The 27,962-nt window shown below is 60.0% G+C and overlaps 1 protein-coding gene and 1 long non-coding RNA gene across 2 annotated transcripts; both read right to left on the reverse strand.

Moving 5' to 3' along the window:
- Positions 1 to 1,313: 1,313 nt before the first annotated feature.
- On the reverse strand, positions 1,314 to 26,129 carry QSOX2 (quiescin sulfhydryl oxidase 2). Its single transcript, XM_020888504.2, has 12 exons — positions 25,759 to 26,129; positions 16,697 to 16,797; positions 15,238 to 15,286; positions 14,603 to 14,708; positions 14,377 to 14,467; positions 13,512 to 13,657; positions 12,147 to 12,281; positions 11,785 to 11,914; positions 9,542 to 9,664; positions 8,458 to 8,608; positions 5,278 to 5,466; positions 1,314 to 3,538 (listed from the first exon to the last, which is right to left on the reverse strand). Exons 1-12 carry the CDS (start codon positions 26,096 to 26,098, stop codon positions 2,994 to 2,996), a joined length of 2,106 nt encoding a protein of 701 aa, XP_020744163.2. The 5' UTR covers positions 26,099 to 26,129; the 3' UTR covers positions 1,314 to 2,993.
- On the reverse strand, positions 22,433 to 25,751 carry LOC110134082 (uncharacterized). The gene is made up of 2 exons (XR_002312962.2): positions 25,333 to 25,751; positions 22,433 to 24,655 (listed from the first exon to the last, which is right to left on the reverse strand). It is a non-coding gene; the product is annotated as an uncharacterized lncRNA (long non-coding RNA).
- Positions 26,130 to 27,962: the final 1,833 nt, after the last annotated feature.

Consider the following 27,962-nt stretch of genomic DNA (forward strand, 5'->3'; position numbering starts at 1 on the left):
GGGCCGGGCGCTGTCCGCGGTGCTGAAGGAGGCGCGGCCGCCCACCTCCCCCGACTGCGCCTGCCGCCCTCAGCTCCTCCTGCCCGCCCTCCCCCCACGACCCGCCGCCCGCCGACCGCCGCCCGCCGCCCCACCTTCCCAGGTCCCCGGGCCCTCCTCCCGCTCCACCCCCGCCTGTCCCTGGGAGGCAGCCTTGGGCAGCTCCGCCCTGAGCTCCAGTCCTGCCTTGAGGCCGGGGATTCGCCCCAAGCGGGTGCTCCACCTTGCAGTTCCTGCTCTTTCCCGCTTGCGGACTCCAGGAAGCATCGTCCAGGCCGCCGGCCCTCAGGCCCCCATCGGTCCCCAGTTCAGGCTCCTGCTGAGGCTCTGGCCCCAGGTACTGCCTTGTTCAACTGTTGCTTTGGGCCTGAGAAACTTTCTGCACTCATGACCTCCCCAGCATGCAATGCCCCTAGGTCTCAGGCGGCAGCCACCTCCCACTCCCCTGGGGCAGCCTGAGGAAGGACGCCCCCAACAGAAACTACTCAGAAGGACCCAAGGGCAGAGAGCGCCAAGACCCCCCAGTGACAGGGGTTACCAGATGGTACGCTTACATTGGCACCAGCACCACACAGACCCGGGCTGGGGGACAGAGTGCCCACCGATCACCCAGTGCCCTGTCTGATGGCGCACCAGAGGGCTGCCCACACCCTCCAGGCGCTGTCCGCGGTGCTGAAGGAGGCGCGGCCGCCCACCTCCCCCGACTGAGCCTGCAGCCCAGCTGGGAAGGCGAATTCACAGAAACTTTAGCCAGGACTCCCCCAAGCTACACTGACCACTAGACCTCTCCACCACAATACAAGGTGTGGGGAGGCGGTGGAAAGAATCAAAATAGTTTAGCACCGGGGGGCAGTAAGCAGGTGCAGGGCAAAGCTGAGGGGAGGGGGCAGCCGCGCTGCTGGGCACTCTGGTCTGGGGGTCCTCAAGTTCCCTGGAACTGGTGCCTGCGGTGCCTGTGAGCAGGATTCCCAGGCATCTCAGTCGCCATGCCCTCCCTCATCCCCCTCGCGGCAGGGGGGCTGCGGTCCCATGCTCCCTCCATCCAGCTCGGCCCTGAGAAGACCAACTATCGGGGACTTCCCATCTTTCACCTTCTGCCTGTCCCCAGGCTGTCTTCCAAAGAGTCTCTTGAGTCACTGGACATTGTGGAATTTCAGAGGTCCAGTCCATACACCCCTGCCAGACACCCCATCACTGGTAGAGCTAGTTTTACTTCAGAACAATTACAATTTTTTCAAATATCAGATTTATTTTTTAAAATGTGCACATTATAGTTTACTTAAATACAAAATGTTTATTTTTCTTGCAGGTAAGAAATTTCACTGACATTTCCATGTCAATTAGCTTCTTTTTAATCAAAATCCTTCCATTAAAAATAAATATACATTTAAATTACCGAACTATCATAGTTATTAGTCTCAATACTTACAACTTTAGAAAACGGAACTTAACCCTTGCCTAAGGGAGCGTCCAGCTCTGAGCAGCGACGGACACAGTGCCGCGGCCACCCTGACCTGCCGCCTCCAACCTGCAATGTTATCAGGAGCCCTGAACGCCGACGCTGCCCCTCACAGGCTTCTGTCAAGTACACAAGACCATCCACTCACAGCACCATCTCAGTTCCGCTGTTGAAAAAACGTACTTTAGGGGAGAAAACGACATTTGGCGCAAACCAAAGGCAGTTTAATTTATGGTTCTGAGTTATACCCCTTTGGGCTGTGTGTGAACTGGCCCAGTTTTCAAGTTGAAAACAAACAACAGGTGTCTTCAGTAACCCAGGCACACAGCTCAGCCATGAAGACAAGCCCATGGCTTTTAAAACACAAAGGCTTCCCGGGGTGAAAAAGTCTCAAGCACAAAAAGGCTCTGGCAGAGAAGTGGCGCATTCCCCGCCCAGAGGCTGCCAGGTCACACCTCCCACTGGAAGGGACCACGAAGCTAAAGGCAGCTCGAGGAGTCGGCCACCCCCTTCCCCAAACCGTCAGGCGGCCAGGGTGCTCACTGAACACAGTAACTGGAGCACAGAACAGGCGTGGTGGGGACAGTGACAACCATCATTGTCACACACACTCACTCACACTCAAAGGGAGTGTTCCCTGCCATAGTTGTTTCTGTTTACATTTTCAGAGGCAAATTTACTTCTGAGCTTTTTGGGTTTTACAAATAATGTGTTAAAACATTCAATATTTGCAATTAAACCATCAAAGCCTGGGGACCTGTGGTGAAACAGCTCCAGGAAAATGAAGCTTGGCCGAGACCACAGTCTGCCCTGCTGGGGGCCACCATCTCCCTCCCACTGAGCGCGGGGCTCTCGCAGAGACTTGTACGTGCTGGGGGATGAGTGCACAGGAGGAGGGTGCCTTCGGAGACCCCGCAGAGCACCCCCTGCCACGGTGGGGCTCAGCGCTCCGGGTCCGCGCGGTGGACAGACTAGGATCCCCTTACAGCCTCCTGTCACCAGGCTCATGAACAAAGACAGCGCCCCCGAAGGGCCCGCCTCCCCTCCACACCCCCGACATTCGGGGGCTTCCCTCTCCTGGTCCTGAGCTGCCTCGGTGCCCCAGAGACCACCCGTAGCTGAGAGGCACAAACGCAGGCAATCTCCGAGAACTGCAGGCTTCATGGAGCCGCGGAAGGGGGCGGCAGGCAGCAGGCCCCAGCGGCGGGGGAAGGGTGTGGGTTTTTCTCTCCAACTCCCAGAGCGAGGCCCTGCAGTCAGGGAACTTGAGGTGAAAGCAGGTGGAAAGTCCTGTTCCTGGGGTTTGGCCACCACTTCCGTTTTCAGACCTGGAAGAGTGAAAACACAGGTCTTTTTGCTCTAGGGTCTGTAGGGGACTTGTCTGGGCCACGCAGGCGGGGAGCAGAAGGTCCCCTCGAGGGGCCGCCAGGGCCGGAGTGTGAACAGTGTCCCTGATCTGAAGAGCAAAGCGGCGGCTCCACAGTCTCGCCGCGTCCTACACGGACGGGTGGTGGTGCTTGACTTTCCAGCGCTTGGAGCGCACGCGGAAGAAGAAGTACATGACCATGAGGAAGAGGGATGAGGCCACGTACAGCAGCACGCAGAGGCTCATGTCCAGGCTGGAGAAGCCCATTCCCAGGAAGGCCGCGGCCGCCTCGGCACCCCGGCGGCCCTCGCCCCCCGCCCGGCTCCCGAGCGGCAGGTCCAGGCCCGGCTGCGACCTCTCGGACAGGCGAGGCCGGGGGGGCAGCAGGCTGGGCGGACGCAGGCTCTCGGCACCGTGGTCTGCAGGGGGCTGCTCTGGGGGAGCCCGGCTGCCCTCCTGCTTCTCGCCCGGGGCCGGGGCACCTTCGCCGGGGCCCCCCAGGTCTGCGGAGTGCGTGTCCACGAGGTTGTCCCTGCTGTAGTGCTGCTTCAGGAACAGCAGGACCTGGCCTTCGTTCCAGGTCCCCAGGCCCTTGATCTCCTCGTGGCAGGCTGGGCAGAGGTCTGGGCTGGGCCATGGCACCTTCGGGAACTTGGGGTCCTCACTCGGATGGCCTGGAGGAGGAGGGCTGCGGTGAAGAGACCTTCCGGCCGCCTGTTCCCACCCCAGCAGCCTTCCCCGTCTCCCCCGCTGCCCACCACCCTGTCCGTCCGGGCCCACCCTCCCCGCCCTCCCTGCCCTGCACGGCCGGGCGCCCGCTTCCCTGAAGCACCCGCAGGTGCACAGGAAGTGTCCTCACGTGGCACCGCCACTCCCCTGGCCAGACGCTGCCCAGACACCCAGAAGGGGCCGGGCGAGTCCGCGGCTCAGCACCCTTGACCTTGGCCCGTGCCCGAGGTGCGGTCCTCCCTTCCCTAAGGTGCTCCATGGGTACAAAGATCTCCAAGAGGACCCTCTCCGACACCTTCCCTCCGGCTCACTTGCTCCCTCGTTCAGCACACCTGAGGGTAGAGCACAGCCTGGGCCGTCAGCCGTCGTGTGGGGGCGAGACTTGGAGGCAGAGCCGAGCAGCCCCCCCGCACGCACAGCGGCACTTCACTGGCAATGCAGTGATGGCCCTGGGCCCTGGGGCTCCCACAGGCCCGGAGGACAGCGAGTGTGGCCCCGTGGGCTCCCGGGACTCCCTGACCTAACCGGGCATGCCTTGCCACCCAGAAGTGTTCTAGAAGCATACGTCAATGAGCCACTTTGTTAGTGGGGTGCTCGCCTCTGGACAGGCTGCGCTGGGTGGGAGCCACAGGGCCACGTGGCCCTCACGGCCCGGGCGTTCCCCTTGGGGGTCTGGACACACACACCCCGAGATGGAGAGGAGCTGCTAGAGCGTGTCCCACACAACCGCACAGACCTCAACCCAGAGGCGGGACGGAAGGGCTGGGTGTGGGCTGGGTCCGCCCACACGCAGAGTCACAGGAGCGATCCCATCTCAGGCCTGCTTCACGCACTGCACACAGCACACAGTGCCTGCTCAGGGCAGCCTGGCTGGGGTCTCGCTGGCTGCTCCAGGGCTGAGCGCTGCCACGATGAGGTCACCATGAGGCCCCTGTGAAGGTTGGGGGGCGGCGGCCGGGGCAGGAGGGCCCTGACGCCCTGGACGTGGAGCCGTCGGAACTAGAGCCGCGGTGGACGGGCTTTCACCTGCAGCCGCAGGCGAGGCATGACTCCCACGTGACCGGACCCGCAGCCCTCAGCCCCACGTCCAGAAAAACCAATTTTCTTTAGTGCTTTAGTTGTAATATGTTTTTACAATACAGTGGATTAAATAAAAACCAACAGTTTAGTGGCGTTTTCTATTCATCTCTATTAAGACTTATTTCTCGGCGGATTATGTTTAAGCCTAATTTTAATCTGCCAGTGATTTAGGAGCAGTTTGAGTTACTTAACTCTGAGAAAATATGTGTGCCCCAGTTTTTCTTCAAACAAAATCATTCTGAGGGGTCTGGTCTAAGATCTGAGGACAGATTTGAATGACACTAAAATTCCTTATAGAAAATGAACTGTATCCCAAGTCTCCCAGTGCTGGGTTCACTCGGGGGCCTGGAGGGCTCCCTGGGGAAGGGCACGTCCTCGTCCACGCGGCTGGGAGCCCTGCAATGCAGGAGCGTCTGGAGCCAGGACGGGAGCTGGAACGACTGGGGCCTGCCAGCCAGCAGCCAAGGTCACTAGGAAACTGACACCTGATTGGACAGACGACCCAGCCGCGGGCGGCAGTGCCGCGGGGTGAAGCTCAGGCACACCCCCGCCGCCTACACGCAGGCCCCGCGCAGGCTCGGGCCACCCAGTGGCTTCTGCTCACCTGCCAAGCGGCTGTTGACCAGGTTATGCTTCTTCCAAAGCCAGAGAATCGCTTGGTCCGGGGTTTTCACGGAATCTATTGATTCTTTAGCCATTTCCTCAAAATGCTCGCCACATTCCTTACACCCAAAGAAGACGTGGACATACCTCCTGATGGTCTGCAGCACAGCCTGCGGGTCGTCTTCCAGACCTGTGGGGGGACCAAGGCGCCCGACAGTGTCTACCAGCACCGCGGAGCCGCTGGGGGAGCCAGCGACGAGTGAGAGCCTGACGCGGGCCACGGGCCAGCCCCCGGGAGAAACGGGCTCCTTCCCAGGTGCCCACGGCCACCAGAAGCTGGCTGCGTAGTCCCGACACTGCGCCAAACGTCCCACCCCACAGGCAGCAGGCCTGTTTCGGCTGCTGGGCCTGCTCCAGGGCCCGTGCTGCTTCCCAGGGAACGAGCCAGAGGCCCGGAGCGGCCAGGCCCAGCAGGACCCCGAGACCGGCCCAGAGGCTAGCTCTGTGTCCTGTCCCCGTCTCTCCTGCCCTACAAGCAACCCCAAAGGCCGGGGCTCATTCCAAGTCTCGTTTGTTTTGCTTTGAAATGCTTGCTAGGTGCGAGCCCGAGTGTGGATAAGGCCTCAGGAAGTGCCTCTGGGCGTGACGCCGGCCCCATCTCTGTGGCCAGTCTTTCCTGGGTCAGCAGCGGTGCTCCAGGCAGTGGCCTGTCTAGGCCTGCCCTCTCTCAAACAGGCTGAGCCCCTAGGTGTGAGGAAACCCTCTTATCTACCAGCCACACAGATGCTATTCACCCCTGCGTGTCAGCCCAATGGGACACGGTGCCTGTGCAAAGCCCCTGGGGTGGGGGGCACCCCGTCTGAAGGAAGCAGCACCCCCAACAGCAGGGCGCGGCATTCACTGTGAGGAGCCCCCGGGGGCGGCCTCAGGGCGGGACCAGAGTCCTGTCCAGACAACTAATGCGGGGGATTGAGTGTGCACACAAGAGACCCGTGAGATTAAAACAGATTAGATGTCAACACTATAAGAAAGGCAGCAAAATAATAGGGGAAAAAAAGACGTGGTTGTGGAGACTGAATCCGTCTTAACAGCAGGCCCTCAAGAGCCCTCTCTCCCCACGGCCGGCAGGGGCCGGGGAGCCAGCCTGATGGGAGAAGCCCCGGGGGCATCGGCCTGGTGGGCCCCATGCGTGTCCCTCAGAGAAGGCCCCAAGGAGCACGTGGCCACCGCCTGGCGCTCCGTGTTCCCACGGGCAGCAGGGGCGATCGCGCAGGCTGAGGACTCGCCGTGGCTGGGCTGCGCTCCCAGCCGCAGGCCCTGGGCCGACATCTGCTGCGCCTGGTGGGTAATCCTGCCCCCCTCGTCCCCGCCAAACCTCTGCACACTCGGGCCGCCCTAATCTTTAAAGTGGACAAGAACCATAAACCCTACCTGGGGCGGATTAGAGGCGCGGCAGGCTTTTTAGTCGATGGGGTTTAAGCGTGCAATAAGGAGAGGAAAAACCTTCCAAGACATAATCCGGGTCTCAGTCTGACCCAATTCTTTCAGCGTGAGACAGACTCCTCGGATATTGCTTCCATTTACGCCGACCAAAGGGACGGACGCCCAAGACCTCTCGGACTGTGCGCCTGTCCCCCGGCAGCCCTCAGGCTGTGGGCATCGGCCCTGCGGTGCTTTTACAGACTGTCCTAGTTGCTGACCTCCCTCTTCGGGCACCACCTCCATGTCCTCTACGGAATGCCCCCCGTCAGCATGAGGTCCAGGTAGCGGAGGCTCCAGGGCCCCGGCCAGCGCCCACCCGCAGCGCTAAGCCTCTGAGCTCACCTGCTGTTTGGAGCCCCGGGTTTCTCCTGAACATACCCGACACATTCTTCTGTGTGATTCTCCAGAGAAGCTGTGGTTTAAAGCACCTCCCCACCACCAGCCCTGGGGAGTAGACATCCAACGCCCCCTGGAAGTGGGGAGGGGCAGGGATGCCTTAAGAGGCCACAGGCCCCCTTGCTGAGTCCCTGACAGGTGGGCTGTGGCAGGGGGAGATGTGTCTGAGCCACAGGCTGTGGCAGAAGCGACACCCAGGCCCTGAAGCCCCTCCGGGCCCCCAGGGGAGCTGCACTGCCTGGGGCCTCAGCTTCCGAGTCTAGAGCACTCAGCTCCCACCCGCTCAGCGAGCCCACAGGTGAGCCCATCCCACAAGTCAAGCCCCAGAACCTGAAGCAAACACCTGGTGGTGATTTCAAGCCATAGCACTTGGGGTCTGTTTGTTACATAACAAAAGGTAACTCTAAAATAATTTTACAATTTCACTGGAAAAAATAGTGAACCGTGTGGGTCCAAAGACTCCACTCTGATTCAGTACAGATGTCAGTGAACCTGACGATTAAAGGACAAAACTGCAAGATAAGCAGATACCCCCAGGGCTGCCAGGGCCCGGCGTCATGGGGGCACACACCACACGGTCCAGGGAGGATCCAGAGACCCAGCACGGTTTTAGTGATCTGAAGGGTACAGCGTGGCCCCACTTCCTGCCGCCCCCTCTGTGGCACCCCTGCCCCTCGGGGGCCTGGGAGCTTCCTTTTAACAAACCATCATGGCAGAGGTGACGGACAGGCCAACAAGGGCTCCGGGATAGCCGCTGCCCGTGGGCAGGCCGCACAGTGAGGGACAGCCGCCACCCACGCGGGGCGCAGGCGTGGGGAGGGCATCTCATCCCCTGCCAGCCCTGGCTGGTACTCTGCCCTCAGGCTCTGGGGGACCTGAGGCTGAAGACCCTGGGCAGGGCACACCTGAGCGCCTGTCCAGAGATGCTATGGCGTATGCAGTGTGCACTGCTCCAGGCAACTTGTTATAAACGGGACACCGCATACCTCCCCAAACGGGTCTCACATTCCTTAAAGCAAAAAAGAAAAAATAAAGAGGCGCCGACATCAAGAGGCATTCCTGGCCAGCGCGCCCTCCCAGCCCTGAGATGTATGGCCCGTGGGTCAGCCAGGCCCCGGCCTCCAGGGCAGAAGGTTGGGCCGCATGTGGGTGCCTCCCGAGCTGGGGCAGAGGCTGAGCAGGGTTCCTGAAAAGACGCACGCTTCCACCCTCCCCAGCACAGACCTGGGCATCCCAAGGGCCCATCACTCTCTGCAGGCAGCACGGCACCCGTGCAGGCAGCCCGGGGCGGGGGGCTACTCACCTGTGCCATCCAAGGCCTCCGGGTGGGCCCCGGCTCCAACAGTCAGAGTGTGGAACAGCTCCCAGAGAGAACACGAGTAGCCCCGCAGCCCCGGTCGGCTGCCTTGACATCCAACCCACTCGACGCGGTTTGTGAGAGATATCCCGGAAATCTGGGCGGGGAGGGGTATGGAGAGAAGGAGAGAGGAGAGATGCTAAACTGTTGGTGGCCATCCTGTCTCAGCTGCATGGTGGTTACACAGGGAGCATCCGTCTGAGACCTTCACCAACTACGAGTGCGGTTAATCCAGGAACAAACGGGAGAAAAAAGCCTCTATTTTACTAATGGAGTTCTCAGAACATGGAGCCGTGGCCCGTTCTTTCGTCTTTGGGAGGAGAGAAGCGTCCAGCTGGGCCGCAAAGAACCAGCACGAGGAAGCATGCAGGACGCCCGCCATTGTTTCAGGTTAGAATTAGTTGTAATGAGGTTTACGGAAGACTAATAATAATAAAGGAATTCAACTGTCAGACAATTCTCAGCCAGAACAAACAGGATCTTCACTTAACGAGCAGCGAGCTGATGGGCCTGAGCCTATAACAGGCCAGGAGTGTGGGCTGCAAGCGGCCCCTCAGGCCCTGCAGGCGACCCGCAGGCCTGGCCCTGGGGCCATGGTCCTGCTCTCATCTACCTGCCGGTCACTCGGCCTGGGGCCCACGGAGGAGAGGCCAGGCCAGACAGTGGCACCCGTCAGGCAGCCGGGCGCAGACCCCGGGAAGCCCACACCCTGGGCCTGTGGCTGCAGCGGCCAGGCCCGAGGCCCAGCCAGCAGCCCGGCCTGCCTGACGACTCGAACAGGGTGTCCGCGCGGGACACGCTGTCTTTGCGTACTTGTTCAGGTGTGAAATCTAGGTGAGTTTACTAAAAATTAAAAAAGAAACCCTAGTGCGATCTCACTGCGGAAACCCCCATCATTTCAGTCAGCTGACCCAGATCCCGGCCTAGGGAGCAACGGGAGGTCGTCGTGGACACCAGGGACAGCAGACCAGTGACAGGGGGCGGCGAGGGGCCCCCAGACAGACCTCCCTCTGCGAAGGGGCCGCCTCACCCGCATCTTGTTGTTGACCAGGTCAAGCACAGCATCGTAGGGGATCCTGTCCAGCGGAAGGCTGGCTAGCCACTCCTGCAGCATCTCCAGCAGCTTCCTGACCGGCGGTCGTCCGGGGAACAGCTGGGCAGGAAGGACCACACTCAGCGACTGTTCAGGGAGCACCCGCCACGGCAGGCATGACCTCCCAGGGCCTGAGACCAGGCCTGCCCCGACCCGACCCACCGGCTGGAGGGGGAAGTGACTGCGATCCATCCGGCTGTCCTGGAGGCCCGGGCAGGGGTCTCTCCAGAACACAGACGAGGTGGCCTGGGTGGCTGCACCTTCCCCTTCCTCCAGCCCCACCGCTGCCCTCACGCCCGACGACAGGCCCACGGCCACCCAGGACCTCATTCATCACGCTGCCAAGAGCTCCGGGGGCCTCTCCGAAGTCACTGCTGACTCACTCAGTCCATGCTCCTCAGCGTAACTTACACCCATCTGCTGCTCTCCTCACTCCCCGCCCCCACCACCCGCCCCTCCGACCCCCACCAGCTCAGCCCGCGGGACTGGAGAGGTGTGCACACTCGAGGCTTCCGTGCAAACAAGTGCCACCCGCTGCCCCGCTGCACACGGACACGCAGGCCCTGCTGGCTGCACCTCGGCACCCGGGAAGCCTCGAGCGAGGGGCCCGCGGCTATCCTGAGAGGAGCTTCGCTGAGATGCTGCCAATCACACATCAAGTAAGGGCTGACGCCGCCCTAACCACAGCGCTGGGACCAAAAGACCATGCAGAAACAGCACATTTTCAACTCTGCAAAGTCTGGGTACAGAGCATCAGTATCAACTGATCAGCATTTCAAGTTTAAGTAAACTTCAGAAAAGTTAAGAATAAGCTATGCTGATCTTACAGGCCGTGCGTGCCCTCCAGCCTGACACCAGAAAAGATAAGGACAAAGAACTCATGTGCAGAGCGAGACCCCTGTCTTGACGTGCTAACAGCTGGGCAGCCAAGGGGGCACATTCTCAAAGGAACGAGAACAGCGCAAGAGCTCTGACCTCCGAGGTCATCGTGGGGGAGAACCCTCTTGACAGTTTCCATTTATTCATTTGCAACACACCATGCAGCTTTCTGTTCCCTTAAACATAAGTTCTAACTTTTTAATTTTTTAAATGATCTCACTAAGTAAACTCTGGCCAGCTGAAGTATTGATTATAAGCTACTGTGTCAGCGGGGCTTCCCAGGTGGCGTGACTGGTACAGAATCCACCTGCCAATGCAGGAGACCTAAGAGACACGCATTGGGTCCCTGGTCGGGAAGACCCCCTGGAGGAGGAACAGCAACCCACTCCGGGGTCTCGCCTGGAGAAGCCCATGGACACAGGAGCCTGGCGGGCTGCGGTCCACGGGGTCACACAGCTGGACATGACCGAGCGCATGTGTCAGGGCTGTACACTCGGCAAGAGGAATCGTTTCACAGTGAGCCTCCTTATCTCTCAGGCGACAGTCACCAGTAACTCAGATCTTGTCAGATCACGTCAGAGACTGTAGAGGGTGGCCTCTGGAAGCAGATTCCTCTTGAGGCAGTGTAGGATCAAAGGTGACCAACAGGTGGGGGCAGCCCAAGGGCCTGGGCTCTCTCTGAGGTTGGAGAGCAGAGGGCCACAGCAAGGCTGCCGGGCCAGCGGAACAGGGTGCACATCCACCCCAGGGGGCAGGGATGCCTGACTGCCTGAACTTCTGGCCACAGACTGCGGGCCCGGACTCTTAGCTTGGGAGCTCAGAGTTCTCAGCAGGAAATGGATGCCTCCCGACAGCTCCTCACCTCTAGACCCGAGCAAACACAAAGCCACCCCCTGCCCCACCTACTACTAACGGCGTGCATGCCAAGCTGGCCCACCCCCAGGGCCCCCCGAGGCACCGGCCACAGGCGTCTCCTATGAGCCCGCCAGCCTCCGTGTCTCCACTGACCCCAGACACACAGGCCTCCTGCCCAGTCCCTGCTCCCCAAGCGCTCCCCTCTCACCCTGCTGTCTGCAGCCCACTCACCGCCAGCCTGGCTTGCGCCCCTTTAGGCCACACTGAGCCATGCTCCAGCACAGTCCCCTCCTCTCCGCTCCACATGCCCCCAGCCAGCGCTCGTCTCCAGCACCCTACACAGGGACCCCGGCTGGGCAGGGATTTTTGCCCCCGCCACGTGCGTCCCCAGGCACGTCCGGCTCCCCGCAGCCAGGGACCCCGGCCCAGCTCGGACGCCCACGCACCTTGGCCAGGACAGTGACAAAGTCCTTGAGGGTCTTCAGCTCGGCGCCGGCCAGGGACCTGTGTGCGGCGAGCTCCACCCTCAGCAGGTGGTGCAGCCCCGACTCCAGGTCGGCCGTGTACAGCTTGGACCTGGGGGCGAGCACTGCCAGGTCAGGGAACCCACCGTCTACAGAAACCCCCTCTGTTCCTGAGCCCGACCCCAGAGGGACACCCCTAGGACGCCCCACCAGTAGAGAACAGGGAGACTCCCCAAGAGGCCGGCAGGTGGGTGGTGGGCTTCTGAACGAGCCGCCCAGAGGAGCCCTGGGCCCAGACCCCCACCCACGGCGGCTCCCGCAGCTTCCTGGGGAAGAACACTCGCCTGTCAAAGTCCCTCCAGATCACAGCCTCCGAGCTCTCCTCTCTGCTGGGTCTCCCAGGCAGGGAACTGGGTTTCTTCCTCACTCCCGGCAGTGACCTCAGGTAAGAGGAGAAAAACGACCGGAGTGGCTTCCCCCTGCAAGAGCGGGGCAGGGGCGGGCTTAGGCGGCTCCTGGGCCTGGCCCGTGAGGAGGTGTCTCGGGGCGAGACGGTCAGAGCAGCGCCCCCCTCCCCACCAAAGGCAATGTGGTCCGCCCAGACCAGTCATCCTCTGAGCATTTACTGCAGGTGTTTGAGGCAGGGGGCAGGCAGAATGGTGACAAAGCCTGGGCCTTGGGGAGCTGGCCCCACTTGAGAACATAAGACAAATCCAGGAACAGTACCGACCTACAGGTATAAAAAGGACTAGGATTCATTTGTTTGATGGGGAGGTTAAAACGGCCCCGACAGCTGGTGTGAGCACCTGCCAGGGTCAGTTTTGTCCAAACTTGTGGTTCCGACCTCAGACTCTCTGCCCGCAGGCTGCCAGCCCCACTTGGGGCATCCAGGGTCTGACAGCGAGGGCCTCCCGAGCACTGCGGCGCAGCCCCTCTGCGGTGGGCGGGGGCAGAACTGGGGTCACTGGAGAGCTCCACCCTCCCAAGGTGGTCAGGGGTCACCCGAAGGGTCCAGAGCCTATTTTCATTCCCAAAGAGAAGGTGCAACAGCTATTGCTAAAAACACCGCCTTTTCATGCTGAAGTTACAGGGACACTTGGGATGTAAAATGAGCGTTTTTCCTTGAATCGGGATGGCAGTGTACTCAGGGGTGTACTCAGGGCAGGTCTGCTGAGATGGGTGCCCGGCTCTGCGAGCCTGGGGGCTCAAGCATGACCCCAGAGACCTTGCTTGCCCTGAATTCCACTGCTTTCCCAGAAAATACCAGACAGGCAAGGAACCATGCATGTCTGAGGCTCCTGGGGATGGCACCCTCGGTGCCCCAGGAAGCTTCTTGGGGTGTGGGGGGAGGCCCATCCACATGTGGCAACTCACCAACAGCTCCGTGGATGCAGGCGGGGCTGACCCTGGCCACTGGCTGCAGCGGGGGCCCCACAGGCAGCTCAGGTTCCAGGAGGCACCCCATCCCACCCGTGAGGCCCTCCCAGACTAGACTCAACTCACTTCCTTTCCAGCCAAGCTTGTCTCACGGTGCACGGGCCCCACTGCAGAGGCCAGCGGCATCCTGCTGCTTCTGTGGGTCTCACAAGGCAAGCAACACATGTGGGGCCAGAGCCGGTCCCCCTGCTTTTTATTCTGGAGACGAGGTAGCGAGTCCCCCCAGACCAGTGAGTGCCACGCGGTGCAGGAGGGCGGCAGACGCTACTTACACGCTGACTGACCCGTGCGACCCGTTCGGGTGGATCAGGTAGCACGAGGGGAGGGATGGCACGCCGAGCTTCTGCAGGAAGGCGGTGTCGGAGCCCAGCGCCCGCTTCACCTCGATGCGCTCGTAAGGAATCAGGTCCAAGATCACCTGGAAGACGAGACGGCACGTCACCTTCTTGGTGGGCGGCGGGGTCCGCAGGAAGCGCTACGCTGACGAGCGTGCCTTCTTACAGAAACTGAAAGCAGCCTCTCAGCCCATCTCCTCCCTGAGGCCGACCGCCACTGACGCCCCTGCTGTGCTGCGCATTCAGGCCCCCGGGGCCGCAAGGGCAGGAACAGCGGCGGCCGTGCGGACCCTCAGAGCGGTCAGAGCCGTGCTCCCCACACCCCCGCAAAGCCCACCCCGTCAGATAGGGCCGGCCGCCCCAGCCTCCCCACCACCACCAGCGCTTGCTTTGGGAGGGGGACAGCACCCCCTTCCCGACTGGCCAGCTGAAGGGCACTGGGTTTGGCAAAAAGTTGGGAGTCCAGAATACAGCAGAGAGAAAGTCTGGACCATAGCACCTATGAGACAGAGAACGCCCTCAGGGACAATGCGCATCCTGGGGACGACATCCGCTGTGAGCCCACCTGGCCCCCAGGGGAGGCAGCACTCGGAGCTGCTTCTGTCCCCCTGGGAGGCAGCCCCCCACCCCGTCCCAACCATCTTCTCTGTAAACCAGTCTTCTCTAGTGAGTTTGTTCAATAATGCACACGACAACTCTGAGAATTAATGAGCGCAGGACACACGCTCCAGAGGCGAGGCGGAAGTCGCTCCTGGCACGGAGTCTGGCCGCAGCGCCGACACGGGCGGGGCGCAGACAGTACCTCACGTCCCACGTAGGAGCTGTCGTCTTCCAACAGCACAGCCACATACCGGTCGCCTCGCTTCTCGATGAGCGAAAGCACGTCACTGGGCCTTTTAAGAGGAACAGAGCCTTTTAGTGCCTTCAAGGCCACCGCACACCAGTGCCCACATCACTTAACGCAAGTCTCTACTTTACAAAATTAAATTCAACTTGAAATGTGCCACCTTTTCCACAGAAGCACGCACCTAATGGGGTCCAAGGACGGGCAGGCGGGGGGCCGATTTCCGTCCGTGTGGTTCTGCAGGAAGTTGATCATGGTCTGCCTCACTGTCTGCAGTTCTCGGTCGGGCCCTGCAGGGAGGCCCCCCTGTCATGGGCGAGTCGGCGGAGCCGAGCGCCCGCCCCACCCCAGGACCCCAGGGCGCGAGGCACACACAGGGGCGTCATGCAGAGACCACCTCGCGGTGACCAGCGTGGGAACTGGGGAGCTTCAGAGCCCCCGGGGCGCAGACAGGCCACAGGCACGTGTCCACCCCCAGCAAGCGCAGAGGCAGGCCCAACGCCCTCACCTGCGGGCTCCGGGGCGGGGGCGGGGGGTCATTCACAAAATTCACCGGGGAGCCCATGTGACGCGTGTACCTTTCCAAACTTTTGTTTTCAAAAAAATTTTACTTAAAAAAAATTTAGCTAGCCACCATATTTGCCAAAAGCAAACATTCTTGCTGAAACTGTGGCTGTTGAACCCTTCTGGGGAAGAAAAGGACCAACAGCGTCAAGGCAAATCTGCCGAAGCGGGGGAGGGCAGGCCTGCACAGGCCCTGGTCTTGCTGTGACGGACGCAGGCGTCTAGGGGAGTAAAAGACAATGTGTGTGTCCTTACCTTTAAAATTTTCTCCAGTTGTAAAGTCCTTTGTAAACGCTTTAAAATACTAAGGAGAAAAAACCAACAACAAGAAGTAAGAAACAGACTTGCCCAGCGTCTGTGTAAACGCCTGATCTTCAAGCCACAAAACGGCCATCACGTCTGAGAGCTTTAGTCTAACCACTCCAGGAACTTTACTCTGATAATGAAACCACCACTCTACGGGCCTCTGTGCAAGGCAGTGTTTCCTCCAGACTCACGAGGGCTGCTGAGTACCAACCGGACCCAGGCGCACATGGGTGCCGCCCTGACGGGGCTGGGACCCCTCGGCCAGCACTGCCCCCAACAGGCTCGTGGTGCGCCAGTGCACAGACTCCTGGGAGGAAAGCAGGCTCTGCGGCAGGTCTTACAGCGGAGGAGAAGCATTTCACTTGAACGTTAAAAACCTTCTTCATTAAAAGACTCAGTGAAGACAATGGAGAAAGGGACGGCTGGGGTGATAACACTCCCCCCTCACAACTGGACAAAGGGGCATGATGAAGACACACGGAGCTTGTACACCAGCCCAGAGAACACAGGTGAACAGCGGGAGACGGGTGGGGGGCCGAACAGAGGTCACCCCGGGCCCCCGTCAGCACCGCACTCCAGGGCTGGGCCCCTGCGGTCACCGAGCTGCCAGGACGCGGGGCCCCAGCCACACCCAGAGTGTGGGGGTCCCAGCAGCGTCCCGTTAGGTGAGAGGGGGCCCCCGCATACGCAGCACAGCACCCTGTGGGTAAAGCCAAGACACAAGAGGCAAACCCAACAGGAAGGCCCTGAGGGGACCCAAGCCTGGACCCGCGCTCCAAGGCCTGGCCAGGGATGGACACACGAGGTCACCAGGTCAGCATGGCAGGGAGAAGCAGCTGGCGCCGTGCTCATGGAGCGCGGGTTCAGGGCTGAGGGAGGGGGCCCCCCGAGCGTCCCAGAGGCCACCTCCGAAGGCGCAGCTTCTCCCCTCAGATGCGCTCCAAGGAGGCGAGTGAGCACACACGCAGGCACGTGCATGCACACACGCAGGCACAGGCGCACACACTTGTGCACACACACACAGCTGGGTGCACTGCTCAGGCTCCAGTCGCCCCCTAGCGGGAGAGATGGGGACAGACTTGTCTGCCGGGCGGCCACAGCGACCAGCAGAGCCGGCACCCAGAAACCCCACACCCCCACCCCCCCACCCCCCACGCAGGGTGCCTGCGGGCCCCACCTCACTCAGGCACACTCTCAGGGCAGAGCCCGGCCGCTCCCACGCCTGCAGGCCTCGCTCCCCTCCCCTTGCTGGGCGTGAGCAGTCAAAGTGTGACCCTGCAATCCAACCAACGGGCTGCAACGAGAGGTGAGCCCTGCACACAGAAGCCCCTGAGTGGGAAGACGCCCGCCCCAAGCCCCCAGGCTGTGAGCGTCAACTTGGAGCAGCTGGCGCAGAGGGGCGGCTCACCCGGAAGGTGGGGTAGAAGTGGATGTCGTAGGTGCGGCACGCCTCCTGGTTCTTCTCCTCCGCACAGTCTAGGGCGGCGACGCGGATGGCGGCTGCCCAGTCTGCAAAGCAGGAGCGAGACTGTCAGCAGGGCCCCGTCCTGGCAAGGACTGGGGGAGCCGCGCCCTGGAGACCCCAAGGCGCAGCTCACACAGGCGAGGGCAAGGATGGGGCTCACGCCTTCAGTCGCCAGCTTCAGAGGCAGGGTCTCCCCAACATCCCCAGGTGAGGGTCTCTCTTTGGAAGACGTGCTCCCTGCTCCGGGACAGTAAGAGCCCCAAACCTTCCCTGGCTCCTCGGCCGGCTCAGGGACAGCCTGCAGGGGAAGCAGGAGGGCTGGCAGCGTGGCACACGGGCAGCAGAGAAGAGCTGGGCAGGACCGGCCCGAGGGGACGGGCCAGGACGGGCCCTGCTCACCGCTGCCCGCGCTCAAGTGACATCTGAAGGGGAACCTGCGGCCGTCCATCCCTGAGCTGCGTGAGTTCTGACAGATGCCACCAGTCTAAACCAGTCACCTGGCTGTAAGTCACGGCAAATGAGTTTTCTCTGAGTGCTGCTAAAGCCAAAGACTTCAGAGATTATAGTAAGGACAGGCCTGGAAGGAGACAGGACAGCCTCACTAAGAACTACGCAGACACGAAGGCTTGTATACATCGGCAACTCAGTAACTGCTTTTGTTCCATCTAATATTACACTTATCTTTAAAACTACATGCCTTCCTCCTCTGCAGTTATAAAAAGTATTTATTGATATTAACATAAAGCAAAAGACCAAGTGATAAAAAAAACAACACAAGATAACCCTATATGCAAAACAGAAAAAGAGACACAGATGTACAGAATAGACTTTTGGACTCTGTGGGAGAAGGCGAGGGTGGGATGTTTCGAGAGAACAACATGAACATTATCTATAATGAAACAGGTCACCAGCCCAGGTGGGATGCATGAGACAAATGCCCGGGCCTGGTGCACTGGGAAGACCCAGAGGAATCGCATGGAGAGGGAGGTGGGAGGGGGGATCGGGATGGGGAATACATGTAACTCCATGGCTGATTCATGTCAATGTATGACAAAACCCACTGCAATGTTGTGAAATGGTTGGCCTCCAACTAATAAAAATAAATAAAAAAAAAAAAAAACCAACACAAAACACACGGCTCCATCTTTCGCAAAATCAATGACAGAACAGCGCTCCACATAAGTGGCCGTAGTGAGGCCGGCTCATCCTGAAGGCATTTGATAGGATGGAAAAAATCACAGAGCCCTCCTGAATCACAGGTCACGTCTTTCCGGAATCTCAAATTACAAGGAACTAAGGAAGAACAGTTAACACTCTTGTCCCATCAGTGAGGCCGGAGCGCAGACGTGGGCAGGATGCACGGCCCGGGGTCACTGTGCCTGCTGGCACCGCGCCCCACCCAGGGGCCGACTGCGAGCAGGGAGCCCCGTGCTCTCCACTCAGCGGCCTGTCCATCCCGCCAGAGCGCCTCACTTCTGCGACCTCCTCCCGGCTCACAAACACACGGATTCAAGGCTTACTGAGAATTTCCATGACAAGCTTTTGCTCCATCTTAAAAAAAAAGTGCTCCAGGACCAGAGAGAGAGGAGAAGGAACACGGCTCCAGGCGCTGACACTACACACACGTGGAGCCGGCTGACAGAGACAGGAAAACACTCAGAGCCGCTCACGAGGGCGCCGTTTTCACGCGGGACTCGGCCCTACGCTTTTTCAGGTTTTTCTTAATAAGCATGCGCTACTTATAAAATGTAGAAAAATGTGGAACCTTGGGGTACTTGGGACCGTGTGTTCACGTCTGTGTACCATGGGACCCGTGTCCTGCTCTCAGCTTGTACCTCCCCAGACTCCGGGGGCAGAAGGCCACGGACAGCAGCCATCGGGGCTGCCAGGCATGCTGGCTGCAGGGAGACGGGGCCCTAGGCCCGGGCATGGCCCTCCTGACTCCAGAGGGGCGCTGGCTTCACACGGGCCCTGGTTCAACAGCCCCGTGACCACAAAAGAGCACCGCAGGCTCCAGGGCTCGGCCTGCAGGCCTGCAAGGGGGTGATCAGGACCTCCCAACTGCCCCCGGGGCCTGGCCCCCACCCCAGCCCCCTGGCCAGAAATTCCCCATGGTCAGCGGGTGACACTGTCCCCACCACGACGCACCCTGCTCTCAGCGCCGGACAGATCCCTCGAGTGGACACTCCACTGGCCTGTGCTCAGCTGCCTTGCTCTTCAAGGCGCCCCTCCTGAAACGCGACCGACCCCCATGCCTCCCCTCCCCCCAGAGCGAGGAGGGGAGGGACAGCCGGCTCTGGGAACCGCCGTGTCCTGGCCACAGATGCCCTGGCCAGAGCAGCAGAGACGGGGTGATGTTTGGTACCAGCTTTGCTTCTCCAGCCTCCCAGGCTCCTTCAAGTATCCCAGGCACCCAGTAGGTGGGCCCTGCCCTTCCAAATAGGGTACACCTGCCAGTGACTTCCAAAAGAAAGACCTTGGTTTTCCCCAGGTTTTTAACCACCTGCTTATTCCCAGGGTAACAGTGAAAAGTTGAGGTGTTACCTGAAATAGCAGCAGTGCCCCAGCATCAGTCTGACTGCGCTGAAATGCCCTGTGTTTAAGAAAAACTTACGCTGGACTAATCTTTCCTGGGACATCTCTAGTAAATGAAACACTTCATAAATTTACAAGCGTGAGGGTTCCCAGCACTGAGTCCTTCCTAAGTCAGCATCAGGGTGTAATTTTCAAAAAGCCAAGAACATGACTCATCACCGCAGAAGGGGAGTCACACACACCTTCGACCTGCTTACTGACAGACCCAGCTGGGGTGAGAGAGGACCAGCCCCCCAGGACAGAGCTGGCCGATGTCGGAGGGCAAGAAGCCCTCGGGTTTCCCTTCCCGCTGGAAAGAAACGATTTGCATCGCTCCCCAGTGAGGTCTGTGAGTTCACTGCAGCCTGGGTCTGAGCCCTTGACTAACGGTCATGAAGCAAAAGTCAACACAGGCACAGGCCTGGGAACTCAGGCTCAGGGAGCCCGGGGAGCAGGCCCGGGTGATACTGAGAGGACACAGGTCCCAGCTCGGCTCAAGTCTCAAATGTGTCCTAACAGGAGGACGCAGAAGCAAGCAAGCCCCCTGGGCAGTGACCGACCAGGGGTAGTCACAGCAGTGCCCTGCAAACCAGCGCGACTGTGAGGCTCAGGGTCAGCCTGACCCCGGTCATCAGCCCCAGGGTGCAAGTCAGCTGGAGGGCCGTCCCTCCTGCTCCCAAGCTGACACCAGCTTCTGAACGGCCAACAGCTCTGGAGAGCCAGGGCCGCCACACCCCTCGGAGCCCGCCCACAGCCCCCCAGCACCCCCACTGGCCAGCGAGTCTCTGGGCCTCAACCCTGCAGGGAGCAGCCGGGGACTCTCCATGGAGAGACCAGGCCGAGGGGCCTCTGCTGAAGCCGCTCCTCCGGCAGCTCTCGTGGCCGTCAGGGCTGGGCCCTCTGGACGCGGCACCTGCTGGCCCTCTGCGTGGCGGGCCCCTCGCACAGCGGCCCTGCCTGGTGCCAACCCCAGCATCCCGCTCACCCTCCGAGGACCTGCCCCTGCCCCGTGTCCACCTGTTCACGCTGCTGACACACCTGCGCCTGGTCCGTCCTCCCCTCTGAAGGACGGGGTCCACACGGACAGGGAGCGCACGCAGAGCGTGTTCCGAGACGCATGCAGGTCGCCGCACGCCGGCGGGGACAGGACGGCCCCTGCCAGGCTGAGGACTCTGGGGTCCGCACATGCGCCCCATGGAGGCGGCGGCCCACGGGAGGGCCTGGGGCCTGGCCTGCCGACGCCTCACGTGGCCCTTGTGCACCTTTGAAAGAGGTTGCCTGTGCGGGGCGGGAAGGAGGCGGATGAGGAAGGTTCCGGTGACGCCGGCACCAACAGCCACCGCAGGCATCCCGGCAGATGGCGGCTTTCACGGCAGCACAGAAGGGAGCCAGTCTGTCTTATCAAGGAGAATGCAAACCGTTTCAAAGGGCGAGCTTCAGGGTCGGTGCTCATTCAGCTGGTGCCCTCCCCTCCTCCTGCCTCTCCCACCTGTCGGGACTTCACACACAAAGGAGAGAAGCGCTCTCAACTGAATGCAAACCGCCCGCTTTCAGCCACCCCCAACTGCCGGCCGGCCCAGGGCACAGGGCCTCCACAGGGAGCCGAGAGCCCCGCGCTCCTCACTTCCGCTCACAAGCCTATTTTTAGGATCACAGACTAAAAAAAAATACCAGAAATAACTAAGCATGTCTACACAGCAGACTACAATTCATCTCAAGTTTCCTTGTCAAGTAACTATATTATTTATCTTCACAGGATTAAACTTCCCACCATTACTTGGCAAGTTCTAATAGAACGTCTACAAGTCACACTTATGGTAAAGCATCCATCACTTGAAGAAAACGGTTACAGTTCAGATTAATTAACCCCTTGGGTTTCAGAGAATCCTGCCCCTCACTTCCTTGCCGCCTCCCGGTCCTCTCGCCCTCAGGAGGGAGGGCGGTCAGGGTGACGCGGCCGCTTGGCTCCCAAGCTGGCGCCGCTGGAGGGCGCTCTGGCCCCCGCGAGGCCCCTCCAGGCCGAGCAAAAGGCCTTTCAGGCAAGCTCCAAGTTCAGGACACACAGGCCTGGGCAGAGAGGAAGCCACGTGCTAAGGAGCGCGCCTTCTCCACCAGCCCCCCCCCCCCCCCCCCCCAGCAGCCTGGAGTCGCGCTCTGGCTCAGCCTCCGGGGAGCAGAAGCCGCTTCATCCCTGCGCTTGCACGCGGGTGTGCTTAAGCTAGCACTGTCTGTGGTCCCGCAGGCGTCGCGGCACACTCTCTGTGAACAGCACCCACAGGAAGGCTGGCCGGCTCTGCCGGCTGGGGCGGGGGCTCGCAGCACAGGCCACGGGCGGGAACCGCTCTGAGATCAGGGTCCCCTGGCCGCCCGTGAAGCCAGCGACGTTCGCCACCAGGGCTCCTCCGCTCAGGGTCCGGAGGGGCACGTGGCAGCGGTGTCCCTCTGGGTCTGGCTGCAGTGAAGCCTGGGTCTCACAGACAAGTCTCAGCGCGGGGGGGAGCCCCGTGTGGGGGACGTGCCCCCGCCCACCTTCCTCTCCAGGGTTCAGGTGGGGTCCTGTTCCATCAGCACCCTGCCCCCCTCTCCCACCGCCGCCCCCCCCCCCCCCAGCAGAGAGGGAGCGGCCGTGGGGACCATCAGCTGGTCTAGAACATGTGCATGAAGTCTGCAGCCACGTGGACAAGGAGACCAGCTGGTGACCGAGATGGGAGGCAAGGCGGGCGGCCACGGCAGGCGGGGCGTGACCAGCCCCGGAAACGCCAGGCGCGGCACCATGGGGCTCCGGCACCCGCCGCTGCCACTCGACGGCGTGGCCGTGCTGCAGTGCTGCCTGCCGGTCCTGCTTTCCTGAGTCTCTCATCAAAGATTTTGGGGCTCAGTGGTAAAGAATGTGCCTGCCTGGAGACATGGTTTTGACCCCTGATCCAGGAAGATCTCACAGGCCGTGGAGCAACTCAGCTTGGATGCAACTACCAAGCCTGTGCTCAAGAGCCAGTACTCCGCAAGGACAGAAGCCGCTGCAGCAGAAGCCTGAGCACTGCAGCCAGAGAAAAGCCCACACAGCAACAAAGATGCAGTGCAGCCAAAATGAACAAACAAGCACAATTACAGTTAAAAAAAAGAATGATCTTGTTTTAAAAAACAACATTCTAGGGTCAATGACAGAACACCTTCCCCTGTCCCTCCCCAAGATGGAGCGGAGGAGACACGGGCTGGAACAGACGCCCAGGACCCGGCGGCCCCGACAGGAGTACTTCGTGTCGAGAAAGTCTCCGAGGCGGGCAGTGGCCCACCCCCACCAGGTGTTTCAGCTCTCACCTCAAAAGGAGGTGGCGCAGAGACTGAGCTAACATCACAGCTCCAGGCAAGAGGGTTTTCAGAGCACAGTAGGGTTTTGTTTAGTGAAGGATGTAGAAGTGACGGGCCTAAGCCAGATCTACATAAAGACTGGAAGGACATTTGGCTGCACCCACAGTACCTCTTTTGTTTGTTAAGCCACCTTCATAGAAGGAAAAGCAATTATTTTCAAAATCTTAAAAATGTCAGCAAAGAGCTCAATCTTTTAGGAAAACAAAGGTGCCCCGACGCTGTGTAGAGAGAGGCCCTGCCAAGGGGAGGAGCCCCCGCCCCCTGCAGACCCCCGTCCACTCTGAGCAAGTGGAGGGGAGGGGAGGGGGCGGGCAGGGGGCGGGCAGCAGGCGCTCCCCCGGCTCAGTGGCCAGCCCCAGCCTCAAGTCAGGGAGCAGGGGCTGTACTGTAGCCAGCCGCCTTCTATAAGCCGTGCTGCTGTCAAGGATGGGGGTGGAGGGCAGACCAGCCTTGCAGGTTGGACACGGTGTTTGAAGAGGGGTGGGAAGAGGCATCTGACGGGCCCAGGCCAAGGTCTGCGTGTCCTGGGAGGCTCCCTGAACCCCCCCATTCACAAGAGACTGACTGGGCCTGAAGCAGTGAGGGTGGGAGCAATGACTGCGCTGAGACTGGAACTTGTGGGCGCTGGGCACCCCTGCCCCTGCGGGACGGCCCCTGGCAGAAGCGAGGTGCTGGGCGGAGGGGCTGCACCAGCCTCCCCAGCAAGGGTGCGGGCAGTTCTTCTCAACGCACTCCTCAGGGACTTCAGAGGTGACGCATGGGAAGGACCCCGGGTCAGCCAGGTGGGAGCTCAGGACCCGAGGGGCAGGTTCCTCTAGCGGAGCGTTCTCGTGTGCAGACAGCCACGGGGGGGGGGGGTCCCCCTGCACCCCCGCAAGCCTCAGCCCTCTCCTGCAAGTGCCTAACGAGGTCAGTGGCCCCAAGTCAGGGGTCCTCCACCTCTGGGGCTTACGCTGACAGGAGGCCGGGCCTCACGCCCAGAGCTGCGGCTGCGCTGACAGGAGGCCGGGCCTCACGCCCAGAGCTGCGGCTCCGCCTGCTTCTGTCTCCAGTCAGAGCTGGTGCTCAGGGAGCCCCCGGCAGTCCAGCTCTCAGGACCCCCTTCCTCCCCCCATCTTTGGAGCCACAGCTGTTTTTCACTCTCAGCCACATCTCCTTCTGTCTCAGGCCTGCTTCTCCTGCCTTCACTTGCAGAATGCCCAACTCGGCGTGCATGCTAAGTTGTTTCAGTCGTGTCTGACTCTGAGACCCCAGGGATCATAGACCTCAGGGTTCCTTTGTCCATGGGATTCTCCAGGCAAGACTACTGGAGTGGGTTGCCATGCCTTCCTCCAGGGGATCTTCCCCACCCAGGGACTGAACCCGGGACTGATCCCAGGTCTCTTACACCTCCTGCACTGGCAGGCAGGTTCTTTACCATGAGTGCCACCTGGGAAGCCCCCAGCTCTCTTAAGATAATCTTGTTTAGCCAATAGTTAGGCTAATCACACCACTAGGTAATGGATTTTACTACTAGACTGGCCAAAAAGTGCATTTGGGAACATACAGAGAAATCTGAATGAACTTCTTCGGCAACCAATAGTTTCGGTCTCAAAAATAACTTTCCTTCTGAGTTCAGGGACAACTTCCAAGGCTCCTTACATGCTGGTTCAACCATGATATGGTTTGCAATATTCAAATCCAATTTACAACTTTTGTATTTCATACACTAAGCTGAAAAAAAATCAAAATATGCACAAAACAGGTGATGACGTCTTGCCAAAACAATGAGCATTAAAATTTATGTATCCGTGTTTCTGCCTCCCAACAACAAAAGAAAACTGAAAAGTCCTTTTATTATTAAAAGTACTTGCTTGATGACAAAGCAAAGGCTTATAGGACACCTATTATGGAGCAGGCCGTCCATTTCATGAAGTCTCTGGCTTCAGTTCTGATCAGAGGTGAAAGTTCAAGAAAACACTAGATCAAAGAACAGATACTTTAGAATCAAGAAGTCCCAATACCTTGAGGCAAGAGAAGCACTAAAGATAATCACACAATCAAGTACAAAAGCCCGATTAAAAAAAAAAAAAAGCCCGATTTAGACTTTTTTTTCAAGTTTCACGAGGAATCTGTCTAGATATGAGAAAATCCCAACAGGGCTGGCTGTTAAACTGCAGTTCAGGAAGACAGCCCAGCGATTTGTTACTCTCTTGCCCTCGGAAATATATAATTAGAGGCCAGCTCAGCCTCAGCAAAGTCCTGGCAAACCCTGCTCTTGTCGGGGACAGGCCCCCACTTCAGAGCAATTCGAATTCTCTTCTGAAGCTCAGCCAGCTTGTAGGAAGGCTGCTGTAACACCCTTCAACGGCTACGACTGTGCAATTTAGAGCACGCCAAGAACTTAGCGGCTGATTAGCAACTCACATCCTGATGAGAAAGTGCCAAGCGTCAGTCAGGTGTGGGAACGGGACCAGAAGTTTGGTGGGTGACAGACTGGCCCAAGGCTGCGTGTCCACGCACAAGGAACCAACCAATGAAATGCGGGAAGGTCTTTTGCTGCTTCCACAGACAAGTCTCCGCACAGCTGGACCTCTCTGAGTAGCCACCATATATGCTCAGCTCTCTAAACCGAAGGAGAATGAAGAACGACCTACCCGGAAAGCAGCCCGGGAAAGAAACGGGGAGCCTCAAAGAACCGGGATTCCAGGCAGCGGGGTGGAGTTACTGAGGCCGAGATGAACGTCAGGACACAGCTAGGATAAAGACCTGGGGCGAGGTGGTTACTGAAGCTCTCAGAGACTCAACAAGAGGGTCTGGAGAGCTGGGGCAAATGGGGAAGGCCTCTGTGTCCCCAGCTGAGTGAGGACGGCGGCGGCAGAGGGGTTCCTGTCATCCTAACTTGACAGCCGACTTCCCAGATCTCCATGGGGTGGGGGAGTCATACGAGGGATGAACCCGAGGTGCAGGCCAGCGGGCGCCGAAGCGGAGTGCCAGGGGAGAGGGACCTGAGGAGAGAATCCGGGGGTCGCAGGCGTCAGGCCAGCGGCCGGGGTCTGGCCCCCGCGCCAGGCGCGCCTCACCTCTCACGTCCGCGGCCAGGGCCCGCCAGGTGGGCGCGTAGCCGATGCAGTGGCCGCACCACGAGGAGTAGAACTGAACGAGCCACGCGGCCGAGCTGTTGGCGGTGGCCCTGCGCACGCTGCCGCTGTCCAGCACCCACACGGCGTCCTCGCCCGCGCGATACAGTCGCGCCGCGCCGCCCGCGCCCGGCCCCGCCGCCGCCGCCGCCGCCAGCAGCACGAGCACCGGAGGCAGCCGCGCGGGCCGCGCCGGGGGCGGACGCCGGGTTCGGGCCACCGCCGCCCCCACCGGGGCTCCCGGGCTGCGCGCTGCAGACGCCTCCGTCCCGGCCGCCGCCATGTTGGGAGTGCCGCGCCGCGCCTGACCTTTCACCCTGGCAACCGCCGTCACGAGCGCAGCGCGCCCCGGGCCCCGCCTCCAGCGCCCCGCCCCGCCCCGCCCGGCCCCCACCGCCGGCGACCGGGTCCCGCCCCCACGCGTCTCGGCCCCGCCTCCCAGGCGCCCCTTGGCCTCGGACCCCGAGCTCCAGGCACTGCCCCGCCTCGCCCCGCCTCCTGGCCCAGCCCTCGGCCCCACCCACCGAGACACAGGCCCCGCCCCTTCATGTCCGGCCTCCGAGTCACAGGCTCCTCCCCTTCTCGCCCCGCCCCCATTCTCAAGGGCTCCGCAGACACCCCCCAAAACCGCCCACCGCCTCACCCCGCTCCGTGTTAAGGTCGCCAGATTTAGCAAATGAAGGTACAGGAAGCTCCGTTAAATGTAAATTTCAGATAAGCAGCGAGGTGTTTTTTTAAGTCTAAATATGTATCATACCTGAAATGCAAATTTAATGGGACACATTTAGACTAAAATCGCTTCGCTGTTCAACTGCAATTCACATTTTACTGGGCTTCCTGTGTTATATCTGGCAACCCTACCTGGGGCTTCGGAGGGTCTGCAACCCTGACTTTGTTTTTTTTAATCTGAGATTTTCAACTCTTAGAAAACTTGCAAAACTTACTGCACAAACCCCGCGGATGTGTTACAGAGCTAGGATTGCCCTGCAAACCTAGGAAAGAAAGCTTCCTACTATTTGTTTACTTAATTTAACGGGAGACCTGTTTTTTCTATTGCTATTCCTAATTGTGTTGTTCATATCAGATTTTCTCTGAACCGTGTGACCGAAAACAGAAAAGAAAGGAAGTGGACCACAGAACGGACATGAGTCAGCATCCATCCTCTGTGGGCCTGGAAGTTCAGGTTCCCATGTTCCAGGCCACCTCGCTATCATAGGGGATCAACAGTTAAATATGTACATGCTATGATTTGAACACAAACTACTTTATAGCCATGCAGTCATCCCCCTGCTCTTTGCATTGTGGGATGCTGCGTAAGATTTTGTCTGAAAAGGGTTTTGTTGTTTATGTTTCGAAGGTTAGAAAACCCTGGTTAAGGGGGATCCAAACTAGAGCCCCCTGGTGCAGACACGTGTGCCCCCTCCCCGTTCATTCGTCACTGACACTTGCTGGGCTTCTGCTACACGCCAAGCCCTGGACACTAAGCCAAGCCCAAGCTTCACTGGGCCAGGAGAGAGACCCAAAACAAACAAGCCTGCGAGGTGGAGATAAGTGCTGTAAAAAGCAGTAGAGTAGGGCGGGGCTGCTGTAGGGGGGTGGGGGTGTCAGGAAGTCCTCTCAGAGAGGGAGACTGTGGGTGAAAGAGGTAAGAAGAGAGGCAAGCAGCCCAGGCAGAGGACTGCACGTGCAAAGGCCCTGAAGCAGAAGGGGCAAGTGTGCTGGAAGGGCAGCGAGTGGAGGGGGGCGTAGAGCTGGAGAAGCAGCTGAGAGCAGGACCCCACAAGGCCTCCCCAGAGGAGGGCCCTGGCCCCAAATGCAAAGGTGGTCAAGTGAGCATTTTGAGCAGGGTTGTATGGTTCTGCCCTTCTGACTGCCGGCTAGAAGGGGTGGGAGGGGAAGCCCCCCGAGAGGCTGTCGCAGCCCTCTAAGAGATGGTGGGGCTCCACCAAGAGGCAGGCGGCAGTGCTGGTGATAAGGGTGGGACTTCACACACATGTGAAGGTGGGACGAGTGGTGGATTCAGTCCAGGGTGTGTGACAGAGAGGTCACACCTGCTGCAGGGCTTTGGCCAGAGCAGCTGAAAGAATGCAGCCACCCTTGGCTGAGATGAAAGACTGCAGGGGAGGCGCTGGGAGAGCAACATAGGG

Source organism: Odocoileus virginianus, chromosome 2 (genome assembly GCF_023699985.2).
Source record: "Odocoileus virginianus isolate 20LAN1187 ecotype Illinois chromosome 2, Ovbor_1.2, whole genome shotgun sequence".
Classification (NCBI taxonomy): Eukaryota; Metazoa; Chordata; class Mammalia; order Artiodactyla; family Cervidae; genus Odocoileus; species Odocoileus virginianus.